This window comes from Condylura cristata, unplaced genomic scaffold (assembly GCF_000260355.1).
Source record: "Condylura cristata isolate star-nosed mole 26May11 unplaced genomic scaffold, ConCri1.0 scaffold00015, whole genome shotgun sequence".
In the NCBI taxonomy this organism is placed as follows: Eukaryota; Metazoa; Chordata; class Mammalia; order Eulipotyphla; family Talpidae; genus Condylura; species Condylura cristata.
The window spans coordinates 4,818,193-4,842,797 of record NW_004567116.1 but is presented as its reverse complement, the minus strand read 5'-3'; the positions used below and the strand labels follow the sequence as shown (position 1 = coordinate 4,842,797).

General features: G+C 44.0%; 2 protein-coding genes across 2 annotated transcripts in view; both read left to right on the top strand.

The window, feature by feature from the left end:
• The window catches only part of MS4A14 (membrane-spanning 4-domains, subfamily A, member 14), a 15,244-nt gene extending 1,963 nt beyond the window's left edge, over positions 1 to 13,281 (top strand). Inside the window, exons 2-9 of the mRNA XM_012725160.1 lie at positions 1,175 to 1,303; positions 4,293 to 4,343; positions 5,477 to 5,626; positions 7,502 to 7,600; positions 11,137 to 11,565; positions 12,274 to 12,403; positions 12,482 to 12,937; positions 13,169 to 13,281. Coding sequence (XP_012580614.1) covers positions 1,175 to 1,303; positions 4,293 to 4,343; positions 5,477 to 5,626; positions 7,502 to 7,600; positions 11,137 to 11,565; positions 12,274 to 12,403; positions 12,482 to 12,937; positions 13,169 to 13,281 — 1,557 coding nt within the window. The remainder of the gene's footprint in view (positions 1 to 1,174; positions 1,304 to 4,292; positions 4,344 to 5,476; positions 5,627 to 7,501; positions 7,601 to 11,136; positions 11,566 to 12,273; positions 12,404 to 12,481; positions 12,938 to 13,168) is intronic.
• A 5,163-nt stretch (positions 13,282 to 18,444) lies between these two features.
• MS4A5 (membrane-spanning 4-domains, subfamily A, member 5) lies at positions 18,445 to 24,281 on the top strand. Its single transcript, XM_004683401.1, has 5 exons — positions 18,445 to 18,597; positions 19,665 to 19,793; positions 20,899 to 20,955; positions 21,877 to 22,029; positions 24,171 to 24,281. The coding sequence occupies exons 1-5, from the start codon at positions 18,445 to 18,447 to the stop codon at positions 24,279 to 24,281; spliced, it is 603 nt and encodes a 200-aa protein (XP_004683458.1).
• The last annotated feature ends 324 nt before the right edge of the window (positions 24,282 to 24,605 follow it).

Here is a 24,605-nt window from a genome sequence, read left to right as displayed (position 1 = left end):
TCATGCGGAAGTGGCTTTAGCTTCTCAGTGCTGTGCTTTAACCCGCTGCACCACAGGGAGGGCCACTGCTGCAGAAACGTTTAAAATCGAATTGCATTGATTTGCTATAGGTTTATGAAACTATATAACTGGGGGATCATTTCACACCTGAATATAGGCCATTTCACACCTTGCCCTCCACCAGCCCCCAAAGCCAATATACACCCCCCTCACCCCATTTCTCTCTCTCTTCTCTCCCCTTCCTCTCTGTAACCACCCTATTTTTCTAGTCTAGAGTTATGTCTTACTCATTTGTTTTCTTTGTTTCTATTCCACAAATGGGTGAAGCCACCTTCACTTTCTAGCTCATTCCACTTAGCACACTCACCTCAAGATTCACATATTATCTTCTTCTTTTCTTTTACTAATTCATTTTCTTCTTACATTGTTGTAGTCCCATAGTTCCCCATGCCACTTATCACCCATAAACCATCACCCCATCCTTTGTGCTCTTCCCTCCCTGGTTTTAACCCCTCATTCCCCTTCCCCCACAGTAGGCATGTGATCTATGGCTAGCTTGCCCCTTTTCACTTTTTCTTGACCTTTCTTTTGTTTTATGTACATGCCCCATGTACATAAGCGATACTGTCCAATTTTTATCTTTTTCCTTCTGACTTATTTCAAGGAGCATAACGAATTCATGCTTTTTGTCTCAAAAGTCACAATTTTCATTTTTAACGCCTGAGTAGTATTCCACACATATATAGAATGCTGTTGACAAGCTCTTAGAGAACTGGGCTGGGCCTCAGTTTCCAAAATAGCTAGTAGATGTGGACAATGTGTATGTGTTGGGGGGTTAGCCTGTGTTTCAAAAGGGACAATTGCAAAAGTGAATGGTTTGTAGTCTCTGTTTTTAAGAAACGTACAATGTAGGAGTAGAGTCGGCCTCTACCTGTGTGATATGAGATAAATTGGTAACACTAAGGGAAGTGGAGGCAGGGATGAAGGTGAGAGAGTTGAACCTGAGGGTCGCAGGTGAGTGCAATAAGGAAGGGCACACCTTCCTCCTAACCACCTGAGCCTGGTTAGTAAGGAAAGAAGGCAGTCAGGTAGAGGGAGGTGTGAGGGGCAAGGGTCGGTGTGGCATCCAGAAGCTGGCACCCCTGTGACTTCTGGGCCCACTTCTCTCCTACAGGTCATCCAGATCCTGCTCGGCCTGGTCATGGTGGCCATCGGAATTATATTTCTGTTCAATTTCTTCAGTTTCTCCCATAAATTTCCTCTTGTCTTCATCACAGGATATCCATTCTGGGGAGCACTGATTGTAAGTACTGTTGGTTAGGCACTTCGGAAAAATGATAACAAAGATTAGTTGGCGTTGCCTCAAGTTTGGGGGTAAAACCTCTTACGAGGGTCCCCTGTGAGCCGCCAGTCTGGTTCGTGGCAAGAGAAGCGACTATTAGGCCTTGTGCTGCTGCGGTCATCACAGCCCAGCTGCTCCTTGGGGTCAGTGTTTACAGTTTCCACAGCCCTGTGTGTGCAGTCAGCCATTTTTTTTAATTAATGAATTGATTGATTATATATTTTTTACATCATTCTTCATTTTGGTCCAACGTATGCTTTTTCATCTCAGTTGTAACACACACGGAATTCCCGCCACCAGTTCACCCTGTGCCGCCACCTCAGTCCTGTGCTCTTCCCACCCCTGTTTTGATCCTATTTCCCTCTGCTCCCCTGTTAGAATGTCTCTGGTTTAGAGTTGTTCGTTGATTTTGGTTTTTGTAAGGTCGAGGCGACCGGGCAAGGTTGGGGCAGAGAATTTCCATTTGGGGCTGTTACTCTCTGCATCCTGGGAGCCTCCTCAAGCCTGGGAACTGCCTGCATTCCGGGAATCAACTCTGCCTGACTGGCACACTGATAAGTGTCTCTGATTAATCGTCTCAAAAAAAGCAAAGCAAAGCAGCTTCCATGTCCTGTAAAAGCTTACCCATGTTCCCCAACAGGTGCGACTTCTCTGACCTCAACTCTTTGGGGCTGGTGAACCTCACCCGGGAGCACAATAAAGTGCCTGTCAGAAACTTGCTTTCCATCTCTTAACTGTGCTGAACCTTTCAGTTTTTACTTTACTACAATTACTTGTTTTTTTCCTGATCCCTTCCATTCCTCCTACAAGTGAAACCACCTGGTATTTTTCTTTTACCTTCTGGTTTATTTCACTAAGCACAATCCCTTCCAGCTCCATCCATGTCGCAAACGGCATGAGTTTATCCTTTTTGATTGCAGAGTAATATTCCATGGTGCATATATACCACATCTTCTTGATCTAGTCATCTATTTTGGGGCTTGCTGGGTTGCTGCCACAGCTTACCTATTGTAAATAATGTGCAGTCAGTCATTTTTTTCTGACATTCCGAGGCATTTTTTCAACATGGAAGCACTGAGTGACCAGATAGATTTCCCCTTTGCAAATAAGAAAATGGGGTTTGAGAAAAACTAATATTTTTACACTAGCTATAGAGTCAGTGTCTCATGAGTTAAGGAGAATTTTAAGATGATTAGCATGGTTCAACCTCCTTATTATCCCCAGAGACGATGATGTGCGTCACACACAAACCAAAAATGCAATTCTTAGCACAGAGTTATTTCCATCCACCCCTGGCTTCCTATTTGGGGCCAGAACACTGAAGAGTAGAGTTACCAGTTTCCCGTACCAGAACATACTCTCCCCGGAGAACAAGACTATCATGGGCTTTAGTTGCTATTACACTCTCGGATGAATGATTCAGTGAGCAAATGAAAGAATCAATGAAACTCCATCCATACCTTTTCTATAATCTGCATTGCCACACAGCTAGAAGTGTTTTTATTTTCCAAATACAAATAACATAATCCTGACCGTGGTTTTCAAACTCCTCACGCCACTTGGCACCCCCAAGCATCTCCTCACTTCCGTGATTCACAACAGAATTTTGCTGGGGTGATTTTATGTAATCTGCAGTCACAAAAATTAATGAGGCCCTGGAATACTGCTTTGCAATGTTTTATTGCGTTACCCTTGGTTTACATCACTGTAACAGTTTGTGAGTAAAGTTGTGCATATACCACAGAATTCACTCTCGTTACAAAGGCATTTACTAAGCACCCACTGCTTTTCTTCTAAGTAAATGGGGTTTGTTAAAGAGACTGAAAAAATGAGAAAGCAAAGCGGCCAACGGTAAGCTATTACGTGTGTACGCAGAGCGTGTTAAGCAGAGTCCCAGGCCCATGCGAGCGCTCGAGGGAGGACTCATCTGGTGTGGGGGGGTCGGTGGTGCTTTAGGCATTGGCTGAGTGAGGTGGGAGGAGGGCATCTTCTAGCGAAGACATACTATGAGCCCAGCGAGTACTTGAAGTGGGAAAGAGCCACTGAAGATGAGTGAGCGGTGGAGCCCCAAAATAAGGCCGGCCAGGGGGGCTGGCAGCCGAGGACCAACCCTCCTGCTCACACTGAGAACGTGAAACTACACAGAGCAAGGAGAGACGGTAGTAACATTTGAAGACGCGTCATGTTTGAAATAGCATGTATTTTCTGGGCGGCAACGAATTCAAGACCCACAACAGCCAACAGAGAGGAGCAGAGGAGAAGGGCGGGAAAGATGGCGCCCTGCGGGGTGGACGCGAAGGGCGAGATGGCTTCAAAGGCTCTGGTTGCCTTGGTAGCCTCCATCTTGCAGGTGGGATCCTGAACCTCTAAATCATACACAGTGTGGAACCAGTGTTACCTCAGTCAAGAGGTAACAAAGATAACAGAGTGTCACTTCCATGTCCTTAGACTGCAGCACGCAGATGTCCCCTGGCTTCACTGCCAGCTCCCACAGGAGAGGTTCCCATGCCCGGGATATGTATAAATGGGTGCATGTTGGGGCACAGAGTTCTCATTGTCTTTGACTGGTACCACACTCTCCATGTTCTTGGAAAGAAACAACTAAGCACGAGAGGACAGCTGCCATATTGGAGGTGAGACGGTCCCTGTCGGCTCATCTGCTCAGAGTAGACACAGCTCACCCGCCCCTCTTCGAGGCCCAGGGCCCAGAATTACCTCGCGTTTGCGAACTTACTTGAACCAAACATCTGAATGGGCTTCTGGACCTTAGAGAGGAAGGGAGTCATCCTTGCCAGATGACCCTGGCAAGGAGCTGCCAGCACTGTTATTTTTCTGACATCAGTGCCTACTTTCCCTCCCCGCCCCCCCTTGGGATACTCTGCGCAAGGAATTACATCCTAAGGTGGGAAGTGTGTTACCTGTTAACCTTTCCCTCTCTTCTTCTCAACAGTTCATCCTTGCAGGACACCTCTTAGGAAACAGTAAGATGGACAAATGTGTGGTAAGGCACTTCATGGCTTCTACATCAGTTTGAATCTTCTTAGTGTACGAAACTTTAACTAAAAGATCTCCTGGGAAAATCTTTACACATCAGCTCTTCAGTTCAGTCCGTTCCTACCTGTCAACATCACCATGAGTCTTTCATCTTTCCATGGTCCCCATTTCCCTGGACCAAGAAAACTGAGATTCGCTACTTACAGGAAGGCATTCTACATCCCTCTACTGCATGGATTCCCACCCACACCCGCTGGGAACATTGGGCCACTGAGGGCAAGAAAGAAAACTTCTAGGGCTCTCCCTGGTGGCACAACAGGTTAAGCCACAGCACTACGAGGCTCTCTGCAACCACTCAAGTTCGATCCCAGCCAGGGAGTGACCCACAGGGCACAATAGACCTCTCCTGTATCCCCGCTGCTCCCCTCTGCAGTGTATTTCAGTAGATCCACCTGTTCTGCTCCTCCCCGTCTCTCTGGTGAGTCCTCTTATGCCCTACATCTCTGGCCAGCTCTTATATGCATAAATAAATAAATATTAAAAAGGAAAATTTAAAACTTACTTCAAAATTGCTATTGGCTGTGACTATATTTCTCTCTTGCCCTCAGTGCCCAAATATTCCCAGGGGTGTGGGTTGGAATCACTCCCAAGGAAGAGCCGTTACAGTGGTTCTTGGCTGTCGGTTGTGGTTTGACTCTCGGTGGGAGTGAGTGCAAGCCACCTGGAGGTGGGGCCTCAGCTCTGTGTGCCTTTGAGCCTTTGAGGTCTGGGCAGTGTGCCAGCTCATCGCTGCTGAGCAGTGTAAAGATAGATGTCTTCTGAGTGAATGACTAGGCACTTCTCTAAAACCAGGTGACATCGTCTCATTTTTAAAGACAGAAATTGGAATTTCAAGAGACTAGTTCCCTTTCAGGAGGTCCTAGTTCCCAGGTGTGATGACAAAACTATTTTTGCTACCATACCGTTTTACCCAGTGTGAAAGATGGTGGCGGGGAAGACGACATTCACTGGAGAGCACCCATTCACTTCCTGTCTCCCTGGCACCACCTAAACCTGTTTGTCCTGGGGCTTTGATGAATCAGTTTTACTTATCAGCCTTTCAAGCACAACCATCTGACTTGATTTTCAACTGTTTTCCAGAGACATTGTACCATTCCCATGAGCATCATCAGTTCGTTGACAGCGGTAGCTGGCATCGTTTTAACCATTATCAGCTACAAGTATCAGCACATGTACTGCCAGCAACCATCCCTGGATGGAATATGTGTGATGGGGAGGAGTCTGTTCAATGTAAGTGATCTCACTTTGAACACGCGTGATCCTGCCTGGTCTGTGTTTCCGGTGTGTCAGTCCATTCATTTGACTCCAATCACAAAATATTCATGGGCATCTAAAAAGACTGGTGGGACACATATTGTCAGTTGACATTTAAGAAGATTGGGAGCTACAGTGCTTGGATTTGCAGCCTGGTGGTGTCACGTAGACATTGTGACTTTGGTCTGACATGTGATCTTCTCAGAACCTCAGTTTTCCTCCTGTGGAAAATAAAGAGAACAAGAGTATCCACCGCCTTGGGTGGTTTAAAGTAAATTGGTCCCTGTACATAGAATCATGGAGAACCTGTTCTGAGATCTCACGGTGTAACTTCACCATGCCTTGCTTAACCCAAACATCATAAATAAGCTAAACTATCCACAACAGAGGACTTTATGTATCTCCTGGACTGAGTTCTGTGCCAAAGATCAATCCATTTTACACTGTGGCCAAAGTCATTTAAAAATGCAGATCCGAGTACATGACTCAGTGGCTTTCTTTAAACATGGACTCAAGACCCAAATCCTAAGAGGCTTCCAAGTCCCAACAGTTAGCCCTCTCGCCTTCCAGCATTATCTTCGGTCTTTAGCTTTCAGACTCTGCATTCCTGCCACGCCTTGGGGTTCCTTAATGTATCAGATATCCAGCATATCCAGATATGCTGCGCTCAGAGGGTCCCTACCCAGTGCCGATTCCTTCCCACCTACCCTGTTAAGCCTCCATCATTAACCTTAGTGAGACCATCATCTTATGATGATGTAGCACTGGTACACCTTACAACCTGATTTAGAGGAATAGGATCACACCTCTTCAAATGCATGTTAATGACACTGCCCCCAACATCAGGACACCCCTACTCTCCACTACAGTCCATTGGGCCTCCTCCAGCCTCTGGTCCCCTCCACTCACCCATCTCCTTCTGGACACCTCAAATCCACCATCAGATTTCTAGGGTTTGTTTTGGTTTTTAAGCTAGTCCTCAGCTTATATCTTTAAAATGATACCACTTTCATTCCAAATGCCATATGTAGGCAAATACTACTGTTTTGTTTCCTTACATTCCACACTAAGCACAAGCATATGGTATTTGTCTTTCTCCTTCTGATTTATTTCACTGACTCTGCTAGTTCCACCGGTAAATATTACTTCCTTAAGAAGGCCCTTCCAATTGTATCTCTACCCTTTCCTAGTGCAGACTTGGCCAGAGAGTACGTAACCCCAGTATGTTTTTCAGTCTTCCTCCCAATTTAGTTAAGCAAACAAGTGTGTCATTTATTACTGCCTGCTTCCTTCTCTATGCTGTAAGCTCCACAGAGACTAACACTAGGTCTATCTTGCTCAACAGCTGAAGCCAGTAAGACTACAGTGAGCTCTTCATACCTCTCAATTTTACTAAAAAATGTGCATTGCTCATAGATGCATTTCATGGAAACCCAAGTCAAAGAGATTCAATCACTGATGCAGGTTAAGTTGACTTTGGACCCAATTGCGCCCAGTTCTTTCTGTCTGTAGAGTCTAAGCCTTTAAAACCAAGTCATTTCTTATCTAAAAGTGACTTTTAACCAGTGTACAAAATCGCTTATTTCCCCCTGATGGTATTTCCTTTACTGACCCCTGCCTGTTGGCTCATTTAAGATCGCTGCCTGACTCCCAGAGGAGTTTGGCATCCCTGCTTATCAGAAAGCCCTAAAAAGAAAATTCATTCTCTTCCAATCACTAGTGGCTACAGAGGCATCTAGAATAAGAGTTTTCCCAGTTGTGTTCATAGTGCGTTACTGCTCCTTGACTTAAATCTCTAAAATGATACTGTTTTCCTTCCAAGTGTCATACATTAAGTGTCACTATTTGTAGGGAATTTTGTCGGTCTTACTGATCATCAGCATCGTGGAGCTCAGCATCTCTGTGACCATCGCTGCCTTTAAAAGCAAGTGTTGGACAAGGTCAAATGAGGTATGTTCAATGTCGTTATGAGAGTGAATTCCTAATGGGACCTTTCAGAGTGACTTCTGGCCTGTTGGTGAGGGAACAGTATTCTCAGAAGCTGAACTAAAAATTTTCAATTTGGAAGTTCGGGGTGGGATAATAAAATTGCTGGCTCATTCCTCCCTGTGAGACAGCTATGCTTCCTTTACTCACCCTCCCTGCTAGTCACAGCCATCTTTATTCAGACACAGCCCTTAGCTCCCTGCCACAGTAGACGAAAGACCAGACTTCATGGAGCCCCTATTACTGGAATGTGGGGAGCTTGAACCTGTACCGTGAGGGTGGGTATAACAGTTCCCTCAGCAGAGAAGGGAAATTATTCAATTGAGACACTTACTTATATTAATTAATATAGCTTACTTTTATTGAATGCTTACGATATGGGCATTATGATAATCGCTTAATACCAACTTACAAAACTGTTGAAACAGATCTATTTTACACAGGCTAAAAAGACACAGAGTAGCCTCTCCAGTGTCACAGAACATCACCATTGTGACTACAGAAATGTAGTTCCAGAAATTGCTTTCTAAATAACAGTCAGTTATGGTATTTTCTTCTCTCTTTCACTTCAGCTTTAGAGAATTATATTTACCAAGAACAAAAGTCACTCATTCAATGAACTTTGGCAAATCATACACACCTGTTTCATTAGCATCACAATCAAAATGTAGTGCATTCCTATCACGCTGGAAGCTTCCTTGGGATCTCTTTGCAGTCAATAGATCAGTTTCCTCAATTAGTTTTCCCTTTCTCCAACTTCATCTACATGGAACAATAAGTCTGCTTTGTATCTGTCTCCTTCATTCAATAACGTGTGTAAAAGATTCATACACACTGCTGCAGGGATGAGCAATCCTTTCCTTTTACAGATGGGTTCACCATTTACCACCATCCATTTATCTAATCTTGATGGACTTTTTTTGGTCACCTGGAACAGTTCAACTCATATCTTCGTGTGCACGTGTGTTTTCATTTCTCCTGGAGTGTCGAATCTCCGTCTTTGGCCTTCGGTAGTGGGGTTGTGAAGCGTTGGGTGTGGGTCACTTTGGTTTAACATCCTGTGTTCTCTGAACTGCTTGGATTTGTATGTTTCTGTATTTCATAAAATTTAGGAAGTTTAAGTCATTATTTCTTCAATATTGTTTTTACTACTTCTCTTGCTAAGAGTCCCACAATGCATCTATTGAAATCTTACAAATTCCTTAGGATTTGTTCACTTTTCTTAGTTCTTTTCTTGGTCTGTTCCTCAGACCAATAATGTCATTGTCCTTCAAGTTCATTAATTCTTCTGCCTACTCAAATCTGTCTTTGAGTAGATCTAGAGCATATATTTGGTTTGCTTTTCAGCTCCAGAAATAATATATATATATACATATATATATATAGCTATATAAATACAGTTTATAAACTAAACTAGTTATATAGTTTATAAGTCATATATATTTTACAAATTATGCATATTGCCTGCTTTATCTTTCTTTACTGATTTCATCAGTTCACACATTGCTCTGTGACACTGGCCAGGTTATCAATGTCAATCTCTCAGTTACAAACAAATGTAATAACTACAAAGGGGTGTTATAGCAATTCCTCCTTGAACAATTGAAATGATTTTGCAACCTTGCGTAACACCTGGTAGTCCTAAATTATTAGTGATTTGTAAATTTAAAATTGTAGCACTTAAGAGTTTACACAAAGTTAGAAAAACTATACTTCATGCTACCAGAGGAATGCAGTTCAAATGAAGCTAGAAGTTTGGAAGAATAACAATGTTAAGTAGCCCTAAAAGTACCATCTATCGGCCCTCCCTGGTGGCACAGCGGGTTAAAGCACTGCACTGAGAATCTAAAACCGCTTCCACATGAGTTCGATTCCGGCCTCCCACATGGCGTGGCAGACCTCTCCTGTCCCGCCCGCTACTCCCCTCAGCAGTGTACTTTGTCAATCTGCCTGTTCTGTTCCCCACTCTGCCTCTGTTGAGGCCTCTCACCACCCCTGAGCCTCTGGCCTGTACCCCAGTTCTGTATGTACAAATAAAATCTTTAAAAAAAAAAAAGAAAGTACAGTACCATCTATCCTCATATAGATAGTTCTCTCATTGAGATAAAATAGAGGTGTAGAAACAAACTGGAAATGAAAGTATATAGCGTCGTAGAATGTGGAGACTTTTATTTTAGGAAACTTTGCTGCCATTAATCAACTAAGTAACAGTATTGGGTTATTTAATCACTCGGAGTTCCAGAACAATTCAGGACAGGGGCTGCCAAATATCAGCAGACTGTTCTGCAATGCTAACCCTTCCTGAAAACAAACTGAAAAAACCAGAACCATTGACTAAAAGTTGAATTATTACCTAGCGGTTTAAAAAATTCCATTGACTAAAAGTTGAATTATTACCTAGCGGTTTAAAAAATTCCAGTAGAGCTCACTTGTCTGTGAAGAAAAACCAGGTCTTCTCGCCTAGTCCATTCATAAAATATCCTGGACTGGGTGGATGGCTTTTACAGCAAATGTTATTTCTCATTCTGGGGAAAGAGAATTTAGGGGAAGGTAATGGTAGGCTCAATGTCTGTTGAAAGCCCTCTTCCTGGTTCAAAGACAGCCACCTCCTTTCCTATCGAGGACCAGGGGCAAGGAAGATGTCAGGGATCCCTGTTATAGAAGCATTAATCCTGTTTGTCGAGGCTCCACCCCTATCTAATCTCTCCCCAGAGGCTCCACCTCAAAATAAAATCACGCTGGTGACCAGGTTTCAACAAGACAACAGGACAAAATATAACCACCTCATCTCTAGCACCTACCATCCACCAATACCTCGCCACCCACTGGCGTCACACTATGCTCTACCACACCTTGCATTTTTGTGCTCACTGTTTCCACTGTCCTACCTGGAATTTGCATATCTTCTTTCCTCATCTTTTAGCTTAAAGAATTCCAACTTACCCATCAAGACATAGATCAAACAAGACTCATTCTGTGAAACATTGCCTGTCTCTCTTAGAATTAAGTCATCTTCTACAGTCCCACAAAACATTCAGTACCATTTCCTATGTTAGAATTTACTAAACAACATTTTCTTAGCGATTTGTATGCTGTTTTAATTGTAAGCACCTATGGACAAAGCCAACATCTGTCTTTGACTTCCAGCATCTAGTTCATCTAATAGGTGATCAATAAATGATTATAAACCTGAACATATGAGCATTAAATGAATGATTTTAAAAGGGCCTTAGAACATTTTTAATATTATTATAGGAAGAATATTTCAGATAATCAAATCCCCCAATTTAGTATTTGAGATAATAGAGGGGTTGACTTATCCAAAATGAAATCAGTGAGTTGATGGCAAAGGCAATATTTGTTTACTGACTCACCACCTAGATGTTATTTCCCATCTACTATCTTAAGACAGAGATAATGTGAATTGCCAAAGCTAAAAGAAAATAATCAAACATGATTCTGTTATAGTAACATTCTCCCCACCCCTCTTGGTTTTTCAGATTGTGTTTTTCTTGCCTTCAGATTTTGCTCAAGATAGTGAACTATCTATAGCAGATGAAAATGCTGTATTACAATTTGAGCTTGAAGAAGAGTCTTCCAGTGATTCAATTGCAAACATACAACCTGTTTTCTTTGGAGGCTATACTTTCTACAAGTTAAGACTTTCAAGAAATCCATTAGCCTTCCAACAGTCAGGGAAGAAAAGCAACAACAATTATTATGTACCTTCCATAACTTTGGTCAATGAACAACAAAAAAGCAACCTGTCATCTTCAAAACCTTATGAGACAGTAACTGGGGTAAAATCTACACCCTCAGGGAGTAATAGGAAATCTAAAGAAGTTAATGATGAAGACCTAAAACTTGATATTGGACAGCCTCCAAAAACGCAAGCCCAATTATCACAGGATCAATCCTTGCCACACCAAGTTCTTTCATCCCATTATGTACAACTCCAAACTTTACCACCCCAAGATTCACCACCCCAATTTCTGTCAGCCGAAACCCTGTCAGTACAAAAGTTGCTATCTGAACTCTCAAAATCCCAAATCAAAAAGTCTCTTGCCCTGTTCCCTGATGACAAACCATTCCAAGAGCTATTATCCCAAGTCAGACCATCCCAAGACAGACCATCCCAAGTCAGACCGTCCCAAGTCAAACCATCCCAAGACAGACCATCCCAAGAGAGAACAACCAAAGGCCGAGCATCCCAGGATACAACAGCTCAAGGCAGAGCATCCCAGGACACAACAGCTCAAGGCCGAGAATTCCAGGATACAACAGCTCAAGGCAGAGCATCCCAGGATACAACAGCTCAAGGCCGAGAATCCCAGGATACAACAGCTCAAGGCAGAGCATCCCAGGACACAACAGCTCAAGGCAGAGCATCCCAGGACACAACAGCTCAAAGCAGAGCATCCCAAGACACAACAGCTCAAGGCAGAGCATCTCAAGAGGGAACAATCCAAGACAGAGCATCCCAAGATTTACCTTCCTCAGATCCAACATATCAGCTGCAGTCCATGCCATCACAAACCATGGTAACTGAAACCCAGGATATCCTGTTAAAAGATAATATGCAACATGTAGAACAGACAGCAGGTCTGAAACTACAAAAGATCCAATGTGACAACCAGGATGGTGCACATGTAGAATATCAAGACATCCAGTCAGAAGTAATGTTACTTACCCAAGGCTGGAAACATGAAGCTGAACTCCACAGCAAAAAGTACTCAAAATGGAATGCCTTACATGATAAAGACAAAGGTGAGCAATCCCCAAGGAGGAAATCCCTAGAACAGCACCTCAGAGGCAGAATATCGCCAAAGAAATACTCTTTCGCAGACAAATATGTTCAAGTAGAACTAGACAAAAAGCAGCCCTCAGATGAGCAAGCTCCATATTATGTGGTTCAAAGCGACCAGTCCCTAAAGGAGCAACCTCCCCGTGGGGAGGGTGAAGAGGAGCCCGAGATCTATGAAGTACAACCTCCCAAACAAGAGCAACAGCAGACTCAAGAGGACAGATATGAAAACTGGCCAGCCCCAGAAGAGCCAGCAGAGAAACAGGAACCTCCAAAGCAGCCAGACCCAGAAGGGCAAGCTCCAGACAATAAAGTGCAAGATTTGCAACAGTACCAAAACTGGATGGCTGAAAGCTGGAAAAACACAGACTGGAGAGCACAAGAATTGCAACTCAAAATGCAGCAGTCCCTAAACGTGGGAACCGAAGCCTGGCAAGCCGAAGCCCTGTTGGAGAAGGAGCTCCTCCAGCAGAAAGCTCTGTTCGAAGAAGCTGAAGGTACGCGCTTAGTAGCTCGACAACACTTAAATCAGCCATTACAAAGCATCCCATTCCAATACAGTCCCTATCAAGATAAGGGTCGGCAAGATCTTCCTCCCAGTAGGATCCAAAAAGAAGACAAGCCAGCAAGAGACACCAGACGAGCCGACCTACCATTCGAAGACATGAAAGTAGATTTTCATTGTCCCTCTGGGCAAAGCTCAGTGCAAACCTGTTTTTCCAATACAGATTCAGAACGCAACGGGCAGCACATTTCTCTCTGCTCATCTTCATACAAAGATGATTTGCCGTTGACGTCTACCTCCTGCTATCCAAAAGAGCATTCTGAAGACTCTGACTAACACGCAGAATCTGTCCAAGCGCCATGCTGCTTCCAAACTGGGGGGGAAAGGCATCATCTTCTCCAGCCTCAGTTGGCTGCTACCTTATTCATGCACATGAAATGAAGGGCCCACAGAACACTCAAAGGTTTTGTTCTAAATTAAAATAAAATGGCAACAAACCAAAAATTAATACTCTATGGAAATTTCTGGGGGTGAGGGAATGACTCACTTTTAAACTCTATTATCGATGTTTGTGTTTTGATGTATCATCACCAGTTTGCTTCACAGCTTCCGGTTAATGGATCTACTTTCCTGTGGTGCTCTCAGCCCTTGCTGCCGCCTCTGTGTTTGACAGCTCGACGGGTCAACCGGGAGTATGGTCATGTGGTACAAGAGCCAAAAGTCAGCAAGAGATCAAAATCAACCCCATCATTCCTGCATATGGCTGTTTCAGCCTCCCTGTGCCCCCCAACTGTACTGAGGGTTTATACTCTAGTTATTTATATAAGTTAGAGTGTGGTGATGGCCACAGAATTTGATGTATGCAGAGAGAATGAAACATACCTAGAGACAAGTAGGGAGCAGGAGGGACAGAGATGCAGAAGCTCTAGTGGAAAGAATAAGAGACTTGAAGTTTCTGAGGGAAGCTCTCCTTTCTATATGTCTGTTTCTAACTTAACAACCCTTAGACATATAATTTCAGCCTCAATGATTCAAGGAAACTGTGATTGAGAGCCATCAGATACCCTCCATCCTCCAAGCCTAATTACATTTTCCCAATCCTCTTTCTCCTTGAGTCTTTGATATGCTTGGAATCATGAACCATTCCTTTCTGCAGCCTTGTTAGCTTCTGAGTTTCTCTCGTACTCCCGAGTATTTTTCTTAACGCAATACATTATTAACTAAAGTTACCATGCAGTGTGTTACATTCCCGTGATTGAATTTATAACAGTAACTTTGTGCCTTTTGACCCCATTCACTCATTTTGCCCACCTCCCACAACCTGCCTCTGACCTATTCTCTGTATCTGTGAGCTCATTTTGTTTTTGTTCTTGAAGATTCCACATGTGTACGAACTTACAAAGCATTTGTTATTTCTGACAGTTCACTTAGCACAATACCTTCCAGGTCCATTCATGTTGTCACAAATAGCAGGATTTCCTTCTTTTTCCGGACTGTATAGTATTCTATTGTGCAAATATACCACATTTTTATCCATTCATCCACCAGTGGATACATACATTACTTCCATATCTTGGAAATTATAAATAATGGCATGATAAACAGAAGGGGCACATATCTTCTCAAGTCAGTGTGTTCATTTTCACCCAAGATTATCATAACCAGTATCCCATTGAGAAATTTGACATAGAACTGTAGCATCATGCCCAAACTAGGTAATGACACTGGTACATTATAATTAGACTAAAGACCTTACTCAGATTTTGAGCTCAAGAGAATGACTGCAATACAGATGTACACCTCCTTGAGACGTGTCATTAGCAAGAAACTAAACTGTTACATTTGTGCAATTCAGAGACCCTCTGTAGAAAGAATTATCTCTGTTGAGGTAATGTCTCCCTGTGCTTTAGATGTCTGGAGGGCATGTAGGTATCTCCCATTACCTAAAAGGTAATCTAGTGGTGGATCACAGAGACAGGAGGAAGATCCTTTTCACCCACTAAACCCTCCATCAACTCACAAGCTACATTTGGGCATTTGGGAAGCCCTATCTCTCATTCTGCTGCCCCCACCAACATACACACAGATAAACTTTGCCCTTCCCCTATCTCCTTGGTGTTTTTCCAGCCCTCTGCCCCTACTAGGAATCAGCAGTGGAGTTACAGTTCAGCCACATGAGGTTTGAGCTATCACACAAAGATGTTTCGGTCCTCGGGGCAAAGCTCTATAAAGTATCAAACCGAGTCCACAGGGTTAAATCCAAACCAGCTGGTTCACACTCCTGTTCTAATAACACACGACTAGCTGGGCTATGGAGGTAAAGTTTCTTAAAATTTTTGTGCCTCCATTTCAGCGATAAGAGATGAAGAAAGTTCCCAGCATGGAACTGTTGTGAAGACAGGAAAACTGAGCCCTGCAGGGTTCCGGGAACACCTGGCACAGGGTAGACATAGGCACACACAGCTGTACACTTCTCTTCCCCGTCCTTACTGCTGTTTGTGACATCTATTTCGTCTATTTTATACCAACCAAGTATCTATTCCGAGTTACACAAATTATCTCCCAGCTAGGGGCTGAATTGTGTCCACCCAAAATTCACCTGTCAAAGCGTAACCCCCTTCAGATGCTGTTTGGAGATGGGGCCTTTGGAAGGCACTTAGCGTGCGTTGAGGTCGTGAGGATGGAGGCTAGGAGAGGAGACACTGGAGTGGCTTCTCTGTGCTCGCCCGCTCCCTCGCTCTTCTCTGCACACATTGAGAAGAGGCCAAGTGAACACGTGGTGAGTCAGCAGCCATCTGCAGCCTAGAAGAGTTCATACCAGGAACCAAAACAGCTTGCACTCTGACCTTGGACCTTCCAGCCTCCACAATTGTGAGCAGCACATTTCTGCTGTTTAGACCACGCTGCCCATACATGGCATTTGTTGTAACAGCCAAGCAGACTAAGGCAGGCCTTTTATCTCTTGAAGGGTGGAGAACAGAGTGAAGGAATAAAAAAAGCCCATGTGAGGCCCTCCCTGGTGGCGCAGCGGGTTAAAGCACAGCACTCAGAAGCTAAAGCCACTTCAGTGTGAGTTCGATCCCCGCCTGCCCTGGAGGTGACCCACATGGCGCGGCAGACCTCTCCTGACCCGCCCGCTGCTCCCCTCAGCAGTGTACTTCATCGATCTGCCTGTTCTGCTCCCTACTCTGTCGACATCTGGTGAATCCTCCCACTGCTCCTGCACCTCTGGCCTGTACCCTAGTTCCGGATGCATAAATAAATCTTTTTTAAGATGTGGTACATATATACAATGGAATATTACTCAGCAACCAAAAAAGAGAAACACATGTCTTTTGCAGCAACTTGGATGGAGCTGGAAAATATCGTGCTTAGTGAGATAAGCCAGAAAGAGAAAGAAAAATACCAGATGGTTTCACTCATAGCAGGAGTGTAAGGGACCAGGTGAGAAAATAACAAAAATAATGAAAAACCATATACCAGAAACATTTTGTGGGGGTGGAGTGGGGAATGGGGTCAAAATGGGGGATGAGGGGGAGAGAAGTGCACGAGATTTTGGTGATGGCACACGGGTGACTTGATGATGGGAAACCCGCGGGGATTACAATTGAGATGGAAAAAAAAATGTACAAAATGATGTAAAAATAAACTGTTATAAAAAATAAATAAATAAATAAATCTTTTTAAAAAATCCCATGTGAACCCCTAAAACAAAGTGCATTTGCTTCTTTAAGAGAAAAATTCCCAGGCTAGTCACAAAAGGAAGTTCTAATGTCTCTACACAAGGCAGAGAATAGGAAGTAGAGACTTTATGTCAGCAGAGAACCAGTGGGAAATTCCAAGTGCCTGCCTGAGCCGATTCTGTAGAAGCTCTTGATGTTATCACTTTTGAAAAGCCGCTCCATGGGCAGAGAAGAGTCTAATGGTGACCAGCAGCATGACACAGTGACAGATGCTGATCTTATCTAAAAGCCCGACATACTGTGAAACCACAAAAGCCATAGAAGCAGGCCATCGAGAGGCTAAGACTACACGTTTTCCAGATTTCTGACAAATAGCAGCACTGGCTGCTCCCTTCCCTCATGTCTACCCTGCCCTTTCCAAGGCACAGCTGGACCTCTGGGGGAGACACCAGGTTAATCATCATTCATGGGGTACCACTAGGGATTCTGTGTCTTTGAAAAATTGAATGAGAAAGTAAATTAAAAATGAAAGGCAGTGGTCCTTTCAAGCATTCTATCAGGCAAGTGGCGAAGGTAGTTACATCAGGATTTTCGATTGAGGACGGCCCAGTCTCATTAAGAGGGTGACAAGGTGCAGTATATAAATGGACATAAGTTCTCCCCCCTTCCCGCATTCCTGTCCTTGCCATATAACAGCACAGGGCCTCCCAGGAAAATATGGAGTCAGTTACCTTCCCCTCAAATCAGGGATGTGTCTGCAATTTGCTTAGGTCAAGAAGACATTCGTAGGGTTTGAGAAACACTTGCAAATCAGAGGAAAGCCAAGAGCCTACCCCCTCTGGATGACTGAAGCCCCCCCAAAGTCACCAGCTCCAGCCACACCCACGACTGCCAGCTGATGCATGATGAGAAAACCCCAAAGAGGGGGGCGCAGCTGGCCCAGACCAGTCGAAACACCCATGTGACCCACAGAATCGTGGGCAAATCAAACGGTGGTAGTTTTAAGCCTCTACCTTTGGGGGTGGTTTGTTCACAGTGCAAGCTAATAGAGCTGGGGGCAAAGACCAAAGTCAACAGGTTGAGTGGCCCCTGTGTCTACTGCAAGGAGCAGCTGATTAATTCTGTGGGGCGAAAGGTTTAGCCTCTGTTTGTCTGAAGATAGAGACCTGGAATGAATGTTCATGACACTCACTCATGGGGTTACAGCATCCCTACAAGTCGGCTAGTCCCGCCTGTACGTGGGAGGAGGAGGCAGCCCAGGAGGGGAGAGGTGACTCGCCCAAGGTCTCAGTGAGCTCCTGACTCAGTCAGGTTACGCATCCGGCCCTCTGAACCCCGTCCTACTCCTTTTCTTTAAAATATTTTTTATCTATTTATGCATATAGAACTGGGGTACAGGTGCAGTGAGAGAATTCACCAGAGACAGAGTGGGGAGCAGAACAGGCAGATTGGTAAAGTACACTGCTGAGGGGAGCAACAGGCAGATCAGGAGGGGTCTGCTGCGCCATGTGGGTCACCTCCGGGGCAGGGATCGAACTCGCACTGAAGTGGCAGCGGCCAGCTTCGTCGCGCTACGCTCCAGCCCACTGTGCCACCGAGGAGGGCCCTTCTCCTACTCCTTTTAGTCGCGGACTTTCTTGAGAACTTGACTGGTCCTGAGATTCCATGATTGTATGACTCTACGATTCTATGATTCCAAGACGACCCACAGCAATGCCAGTGCGCCACGCAGCTCTGGTACCGGAGAAGAAGATGGTCTAGACCGACCAAAGTACCAACTAAGATTTTTTTGCCTCAAAATATCAACTCCGCCACCATGTATTCCAGTGCCGCAGATACACCTGTGTTTCTGATATTTCCTCCAGAAGTCACTGTCCCAGACATTCAGTCCATAGAAGTTTCAGAAACAAGCTATGGTTCTCACATCCCTGATCCAAAATTGATTTCTGCAAAATTGAAAGTCATAGGGGTAAGTAAAGACTTGTGCCAATATATTCTCTGTATTGTGCTCTGCACCGAGTGATTGTGATCCCCAAAATTCATCAGGGAGCCACAATCCCAAGGGGATGCTATTTCGAAGCGATGCCGTTGTTTATTGTGAGTGACACAGTGAACATGGGAACACAGATATTCTTTGAGATAATGATTTGATTTTCTTTGACTAGATACTTTGAGGTGGGACTGCTAGACCATAGAGCAACTCCACTTTTAATTTTTTTTGAAAGATTCATTTATTTATGCATACAAGAGCTGGGGAGCAGGCCAGAGGTGTGAGGGGGTGGTAAGAGAATTCATCAGAGACAGAGTGGGGAGCAGAACAGGCAGATATACTGAAATCCACTGCTGAGGGGAGCAGCAGGGAGACAGGAGAGGTCTGCTGCGCCCTGTGGGTCAGCTCCCTGGGCTGGGATCAAACTCTTGCTACAGTGGCTGTGGAGAGCTTCCTAGTGCGGTATTTAACCCCTTGCGCCAACAGAGAGGTCCCATTTTTAATTTTTTTGAGGAGTTTCCATGCTGTTTTCTATAGTGGCTGTCCCAATTCCCACCCCATTGAAGTGCCAGAGGGTTCCTTTTTCCTACATTCTTACCAGAATTTGCTCTTTCTCTTTTGTTGACCACCATGCTAATGGCTGTCAGGTTCTCTCTCAAGGTAAGTTTAATTTGCGTTTCCTTGGGGCTTGTAAAGTTTAAGCCAAAAATTTCTCAGCCTCACCTGGAATTCTATTTGGTAAGTAAAGGCTCAGGCCTGATAATTTGCATTTCTAATTTCTAGTGATCCTAATGATGTCAATATATGACTTCACTTTCAGGACCATTGATTTAAATAATTTCACACATCGCCACGTGCCAGGTAGCAGAATCAAGAAAATACACAGGAAAATCACAAAGGGGCTGACTTCTACTATGCCTTCCCTTATAACTTATAAAAGAGGGTAATTGCCTAATTCTCGTAAGCCAAAAGAACATGTTAACTTTTCGAAAAGAGAGACCACTGTTTTGCTTTTTCCTCGCCATGAGTTTTCCCTCTCTTTACAGAGTGTCCAGATCCTGCTTGGACTACTGAACTTTTCTTTTGGAGTTGTTTTGCTTTTCATTCTTGAAAGCCCACAGCCAAGGTTCCCCTTTATATTTCTTTCTGGATATCCCTTCTGGAGCTCCATTTTGGTGAGTATTGCAGTCCAGTTCAGTGTGAAGCCATGATGATGGCATTTAGGTGATGGGATTCGGTGCATGGGGTTCCCGGGCACCTCTCAGAAAGAACTCGGTAGATGTTCCCAGTCATTAGCACACAGCAAGTGTATTGAAGAGGAGGACAGGAGAGAGAGAAGCCTGCATAGATGCGAGCGGGCAGACTTCAAGAACAAGACTGTGTTTTGCCAGGGCAAGAACAAGGCTGTGTTCTTGCATCATGTTCTTTGATGGAGCTATAGTGGAAATGATCACGTTCGGGTCAGATTAATCTGGCCTTGTAAAATCCAGAATCATCGCTGCCCCACTTCTGGCTGATAAACTTTTCTAGCCCCCTTTTGGATTTCTGGAGTCTTCCATAGCTGGTTTAGCTACAATCTGTTAATTGTTCCTACCCCCATCTCCAGCGTTTGTGCTTGTGAAGAATTCCATCCTGAACTTTTCCACTATAAGATTTCATCAATGCTAATAGGTATTAGGGGAGTCTTGGTTACAATACGAGGTGTGTTCAGCACAAAATGTTTTGCAAAATGCTGAATAAAATCAGCCTCTTTGACATTATTTTCTCAATGAAGTCATCAGAGTTACTGATATTCCATCCACTGGGTCTTTAAGTTCCTTTGGGAATATTTCTTTGATTCTTCGCTTGATTTGTCCATTCATCCATTCAAAGTGAGTTACTGGTACAGTATAAACTGGTATTTAGGGTGCAAGGACGTGAGCCCTTCCTTCAAAATGCTTTCAGTCTACCTTGAAAGTTGGCCATATATAGAAAGAGATAATGGGGGTCGTGGCACCAATGCTGAGTCCACCCCAACTCTAAGCAGATGATAGATGAGAACATGAAAACCAGTGAGGTTTTTTAAATTCTCATGTTCACAGTAATAGTTCAGGTTAAATCAAATGTCTAGTCCACTCTGGCCACTGTTGGACTGTGACAGTCACATAAAGCAGCTCACCCTCCCACTAGCTTGAGGGCTGAGCAAGTCAGGGAGGTGAGGAGGAGAAGGAACAGGGAGAGGCTGGTTCTGTGTGTCCATGGCTGCTAATGTGCCACTAAGAGATGCATTCTTCTTAACAGTTTGTTAATTCTGGAGCCTTCCTGGTTGCCCTGGAAAGAAGAACCACAGAAACTCTGGTGAGTTCTATTTCCCCTTTATTAAAAAGCTCTAACTTTGACATAATTCATGCTAGCCTTGAACATACTGTGGAAAATCATGAAGTCACTAGAATGCCACAATTGACAAATTCCAATCAGTAGCATTTGCTGCTTTTCTTCCATAGAATCAGAAAACATTTGCACCAGAAGTGAGTTTTCTAGTTTCATCAGGTTAATGCTTATGTGTGAAGACACTGAGGCAACAACCCCAGCCAAAATGTATTCCTGTAACTCACTCATTCTTTCTTTCAGTATTCCTGTAAGTAACTTTGGTGCCTCCTAAGTATCAGTGACAGACTGATGGGCGCTGGTTTAACTCATACGATAGGCACACGGTATAGACAACCCCACTGACGCCTCACAGCAGCATCTCGGAATGAAGCATATGTTAACGAATGCGAATTCTTTAGTAGACTATGTTCATAAGGACACCTGTTCATAAGTAGGCTATGCTTTTTCTCTCGAAGAATCATTAATAAACCAATAAATTACTTTCGGCAAAGGACATCCATCCATTTGTAGTTTTTGGACGATATAAAAATTGCTTTGGATTATACTAGTTCATTAACTCCAGAGATAACCCAAAATGTAAGTAGATCCTGACTTTTAGCAGAGCAATAAATGGCACTCCAACACGGCTGCCCTCAAATGCCTCTGTTGCCGGGCATGCATCCCACCCCTCAGTGAAATGGGACAGAATTTAGGCACAGACTGTGGGCGACGGGAATGTTTTGAAGAGTCCACTGGCCCCCCATTTGTGAATGAGGGTCTGATGCTCAGAGTGGTGCAGTGACCCTCACACGCCCACGCTGCGGCTCTGTCGCTGAAATCCAGCGCTCCAGCGCCATTCACTGCTCGTGGGAGACTCAGACTGCGCCTGCGCGGGTTCTTCTCTTGCAGGTGAGGATGAGCCGGTTAATGAATTTGCTTAGTGCGGTGGCAGCCATGGCTGGATTGTTCCTCCTTACGTTCGCTTTCATTCTCGATCAAGACTACTTATGCGGCTTTTCTAAAAACACTCAACCGTGCCAGGCAGTTACCACCTTATTCGTTGTAAGTAGGCTGCATTGTAGGTATGGTGAGGAATGGGGTAAACCACGGCTGTATTAGCAGCCAGTCGGCACCTTCCAAGACATCACGCAGACACAGGGCATTTCCTTTTATTTAGAGACATTTACAGAAACCATAGTCTCTGATGGACATTCTACCAGGCATTATGGAATAGAAAAATTCACACATTATAACTCCCCACGTTTAGGGATTCACAGGTGAGTAGAGGACATAAAATACATTTCATAAAAGCTAATATAAGCAAATATATTATAAAAGCTGTAAGTATAAGAGTATGTATTTGCAGCAACATGGATGGATCTGGAAGGGATCGTGCCTAGTGAAATAAGCCAGAAAGAAAAACAAAAATATCAGATGGTTTCACTCATAGCAGGAGTGTAAAGGACCAGGAAAAAAAGAAAAGTCATTGTAATAAAGTAAAAACAAGCATCAGTTAACAACTATAAACCTTTCTGAAGTTCTTGATCACAAAGTTTAAGAGATAAGAGGTGTATAAGAGATAAAGTCATATACTAAAAGGAAAATAGAGGGTTAGCCGGATACAGTACTTCACAGTCTAGGTATGCTGTAGAATCCCGAGGGGGGTGTTTTTATAGTTTATAAAAACTATAGAGCTTGTATAGTTTTATAGTTCCAATGTCAGAAGTCAACCAAACTTCTAGTAATACAGAGTAGACTGAAAATAGCCCTTTATTTCTGTTCTTTCCTCTACATGGAGACCAAAAAATGTCCACAAGGCCCATCAGAAATTGCAGAGAAAGCTGAAAATGAGCCACCTTCCACAAAGGGAGCTTGCAGAGAAGAAACGTATTTCAGAGGGTGATCATGAGAAATACCAAGCCTTAGGAAGTGCTCAGTCACAGGAGACCGGGGGAAGAGAAGACACGGAGCTTGGGTCTGGCAGTGGTGGGTTGGGCTTAAAGAGATGAGTGAAGCAGTAGCCTGCAAACAGGAACATAACAGGCAAAGTGTTGGGATGGGGAGTGCGGGCAGGAAGATAAACAGAAACACCTGAACACTGCAGAAGAAGGGGTAGACACACATGACAGTCACATATGATGAAAACCTCCCACGGGCGGATCACATGGAGGCCCCAAAGCCAGGCAGGACATTGGAGATGCTGGATTGTCTTATGTCTGTGAAATGCTCTTCCAAAGTGAAGCTGCAATAAAGATGGGACAGATCAAAAGGAAGCCAGAAGTGGCCTTGGCAGACGTATTCTAAAATTACATGAAATGATTTCTTTTTCAAATTATTTTAACTGGGGTAATCTCAGGATACTCCCAGCAAGCAGAAGAGACACACAATGTCATGATGCTGTAAATTTAAATTGACACCACATTATGTGTTGATTCTATCTCTGTGTTTTAAATTAAACTTTTTTTTTATTTTCTTGCATGTAAACAGAGAGCAAAAAGCAAGGCACGAAGTGGGATTTATATCCCATTGATCAGTCTCACCAGAACCCACATCCAGCATATATGAAGCACCCTGAAATTAATGAAAAGACAAAAAGTTTGAACAGAACTTTATAGTTTAATTAATATAGTTGTTAATTGATGTTTGTTTTTACTTTATTACAATGACTCCCCCCCCCCCGGTCCTTTATACTCCCGCTATACCATCCGGTATTTTTCTTTCTCTTTCTGGCTTATTTCACTGAGCATGATCTCTTCCAGCTCCATCCATGTTGCTGCAAATGGCATGTGTTTACCTTTTGCTTGCTGAGTAATATTCCATCACGGTCCATCCTAACTATAAACCAGAGACATTCTACGGGGGAGGAGAGAGGAACAGGATCAAAACTGGGGTGGGATGATGATGACTCACGGGTGAAGTGGTGGTGGGAAGTCCATGGGGATTACAACTGAGATGAAAAATGTACAAAAGGAAGAAAGATATAAATATATATATATATATTATATACATACATATAATATAAAAATATAAAAAAAAATGTTTTAAAGAGCTTCGCAAAGAAAGCCGTGCCAGCCAGCAGGGTGGCCTCTGATGTGTAGTGGCATTTCTCCCTGGGCTTGGTGGCCTCCCCGCATTCAGGAAAGTCGTCACTGCCCAGCCCCGCAGGGCTCCACTCCCTCCATCTTCTCTCTTCTTCGTTACAGGGCATTTTGGTTATGCTGATGACATTCACCATTATTGAGCTGTTCATTTCTGCAACCATCTCGATTTTGGGGAGCCCCACTGTCTGCTGTGATAATGAGGACCGGCACTGAGCAGCACTGTGAGAATAAAGACGTGTTATCAAATCAGTGGAGGTGAATCATGCTGACGCGGAAAATCCGGAGGGAAAAGAGAACCAGTTAAGGCTCTGAATGATCCCCCTCCTGACCTCCCTTACCAATTCCTTGAAATCACCCCACCACCACCACCCAGGTAATTCTGGGTGCCAGTGCCTGGCTGAAGGGTGGGGACATGCCCTAGTCACTTAGTAGCTCTGGGTGGAGTCAAGATAGTCACCTGGGTCAACAATGCCTGAGCAGGGCCGCAGTGCCCAGGGCAGTCTGCAGCCAGCATAGCGGCGAGGCCACCGGCTGCCT

Excerpts from the sequence above, each read along its gene's own strand:
- MS4A5 (XM_004683401.1), top strand. The coding sequence starts at position 18,445 with ATGTATTCCAGTGCCGCAGATACACCTGTGTTTCTGATATTTCCTCCA. Across the intron at positions 19,794-20,898 it reads CCTTCTGGAGCTCCATTTTG|TTTGTTAATTCTGGAGCCTT; the intron begins GTGAGTATTGCA and ends TCTTCTTAACAG. Across the intron at positions 22,030-24,170 it reads CAGTTACCACCTTATTCGTT|GGCATTTTGGTTATGCTGAT; the intron begins GTAAGTAGGCTG and ends TCTTCGTTACAG.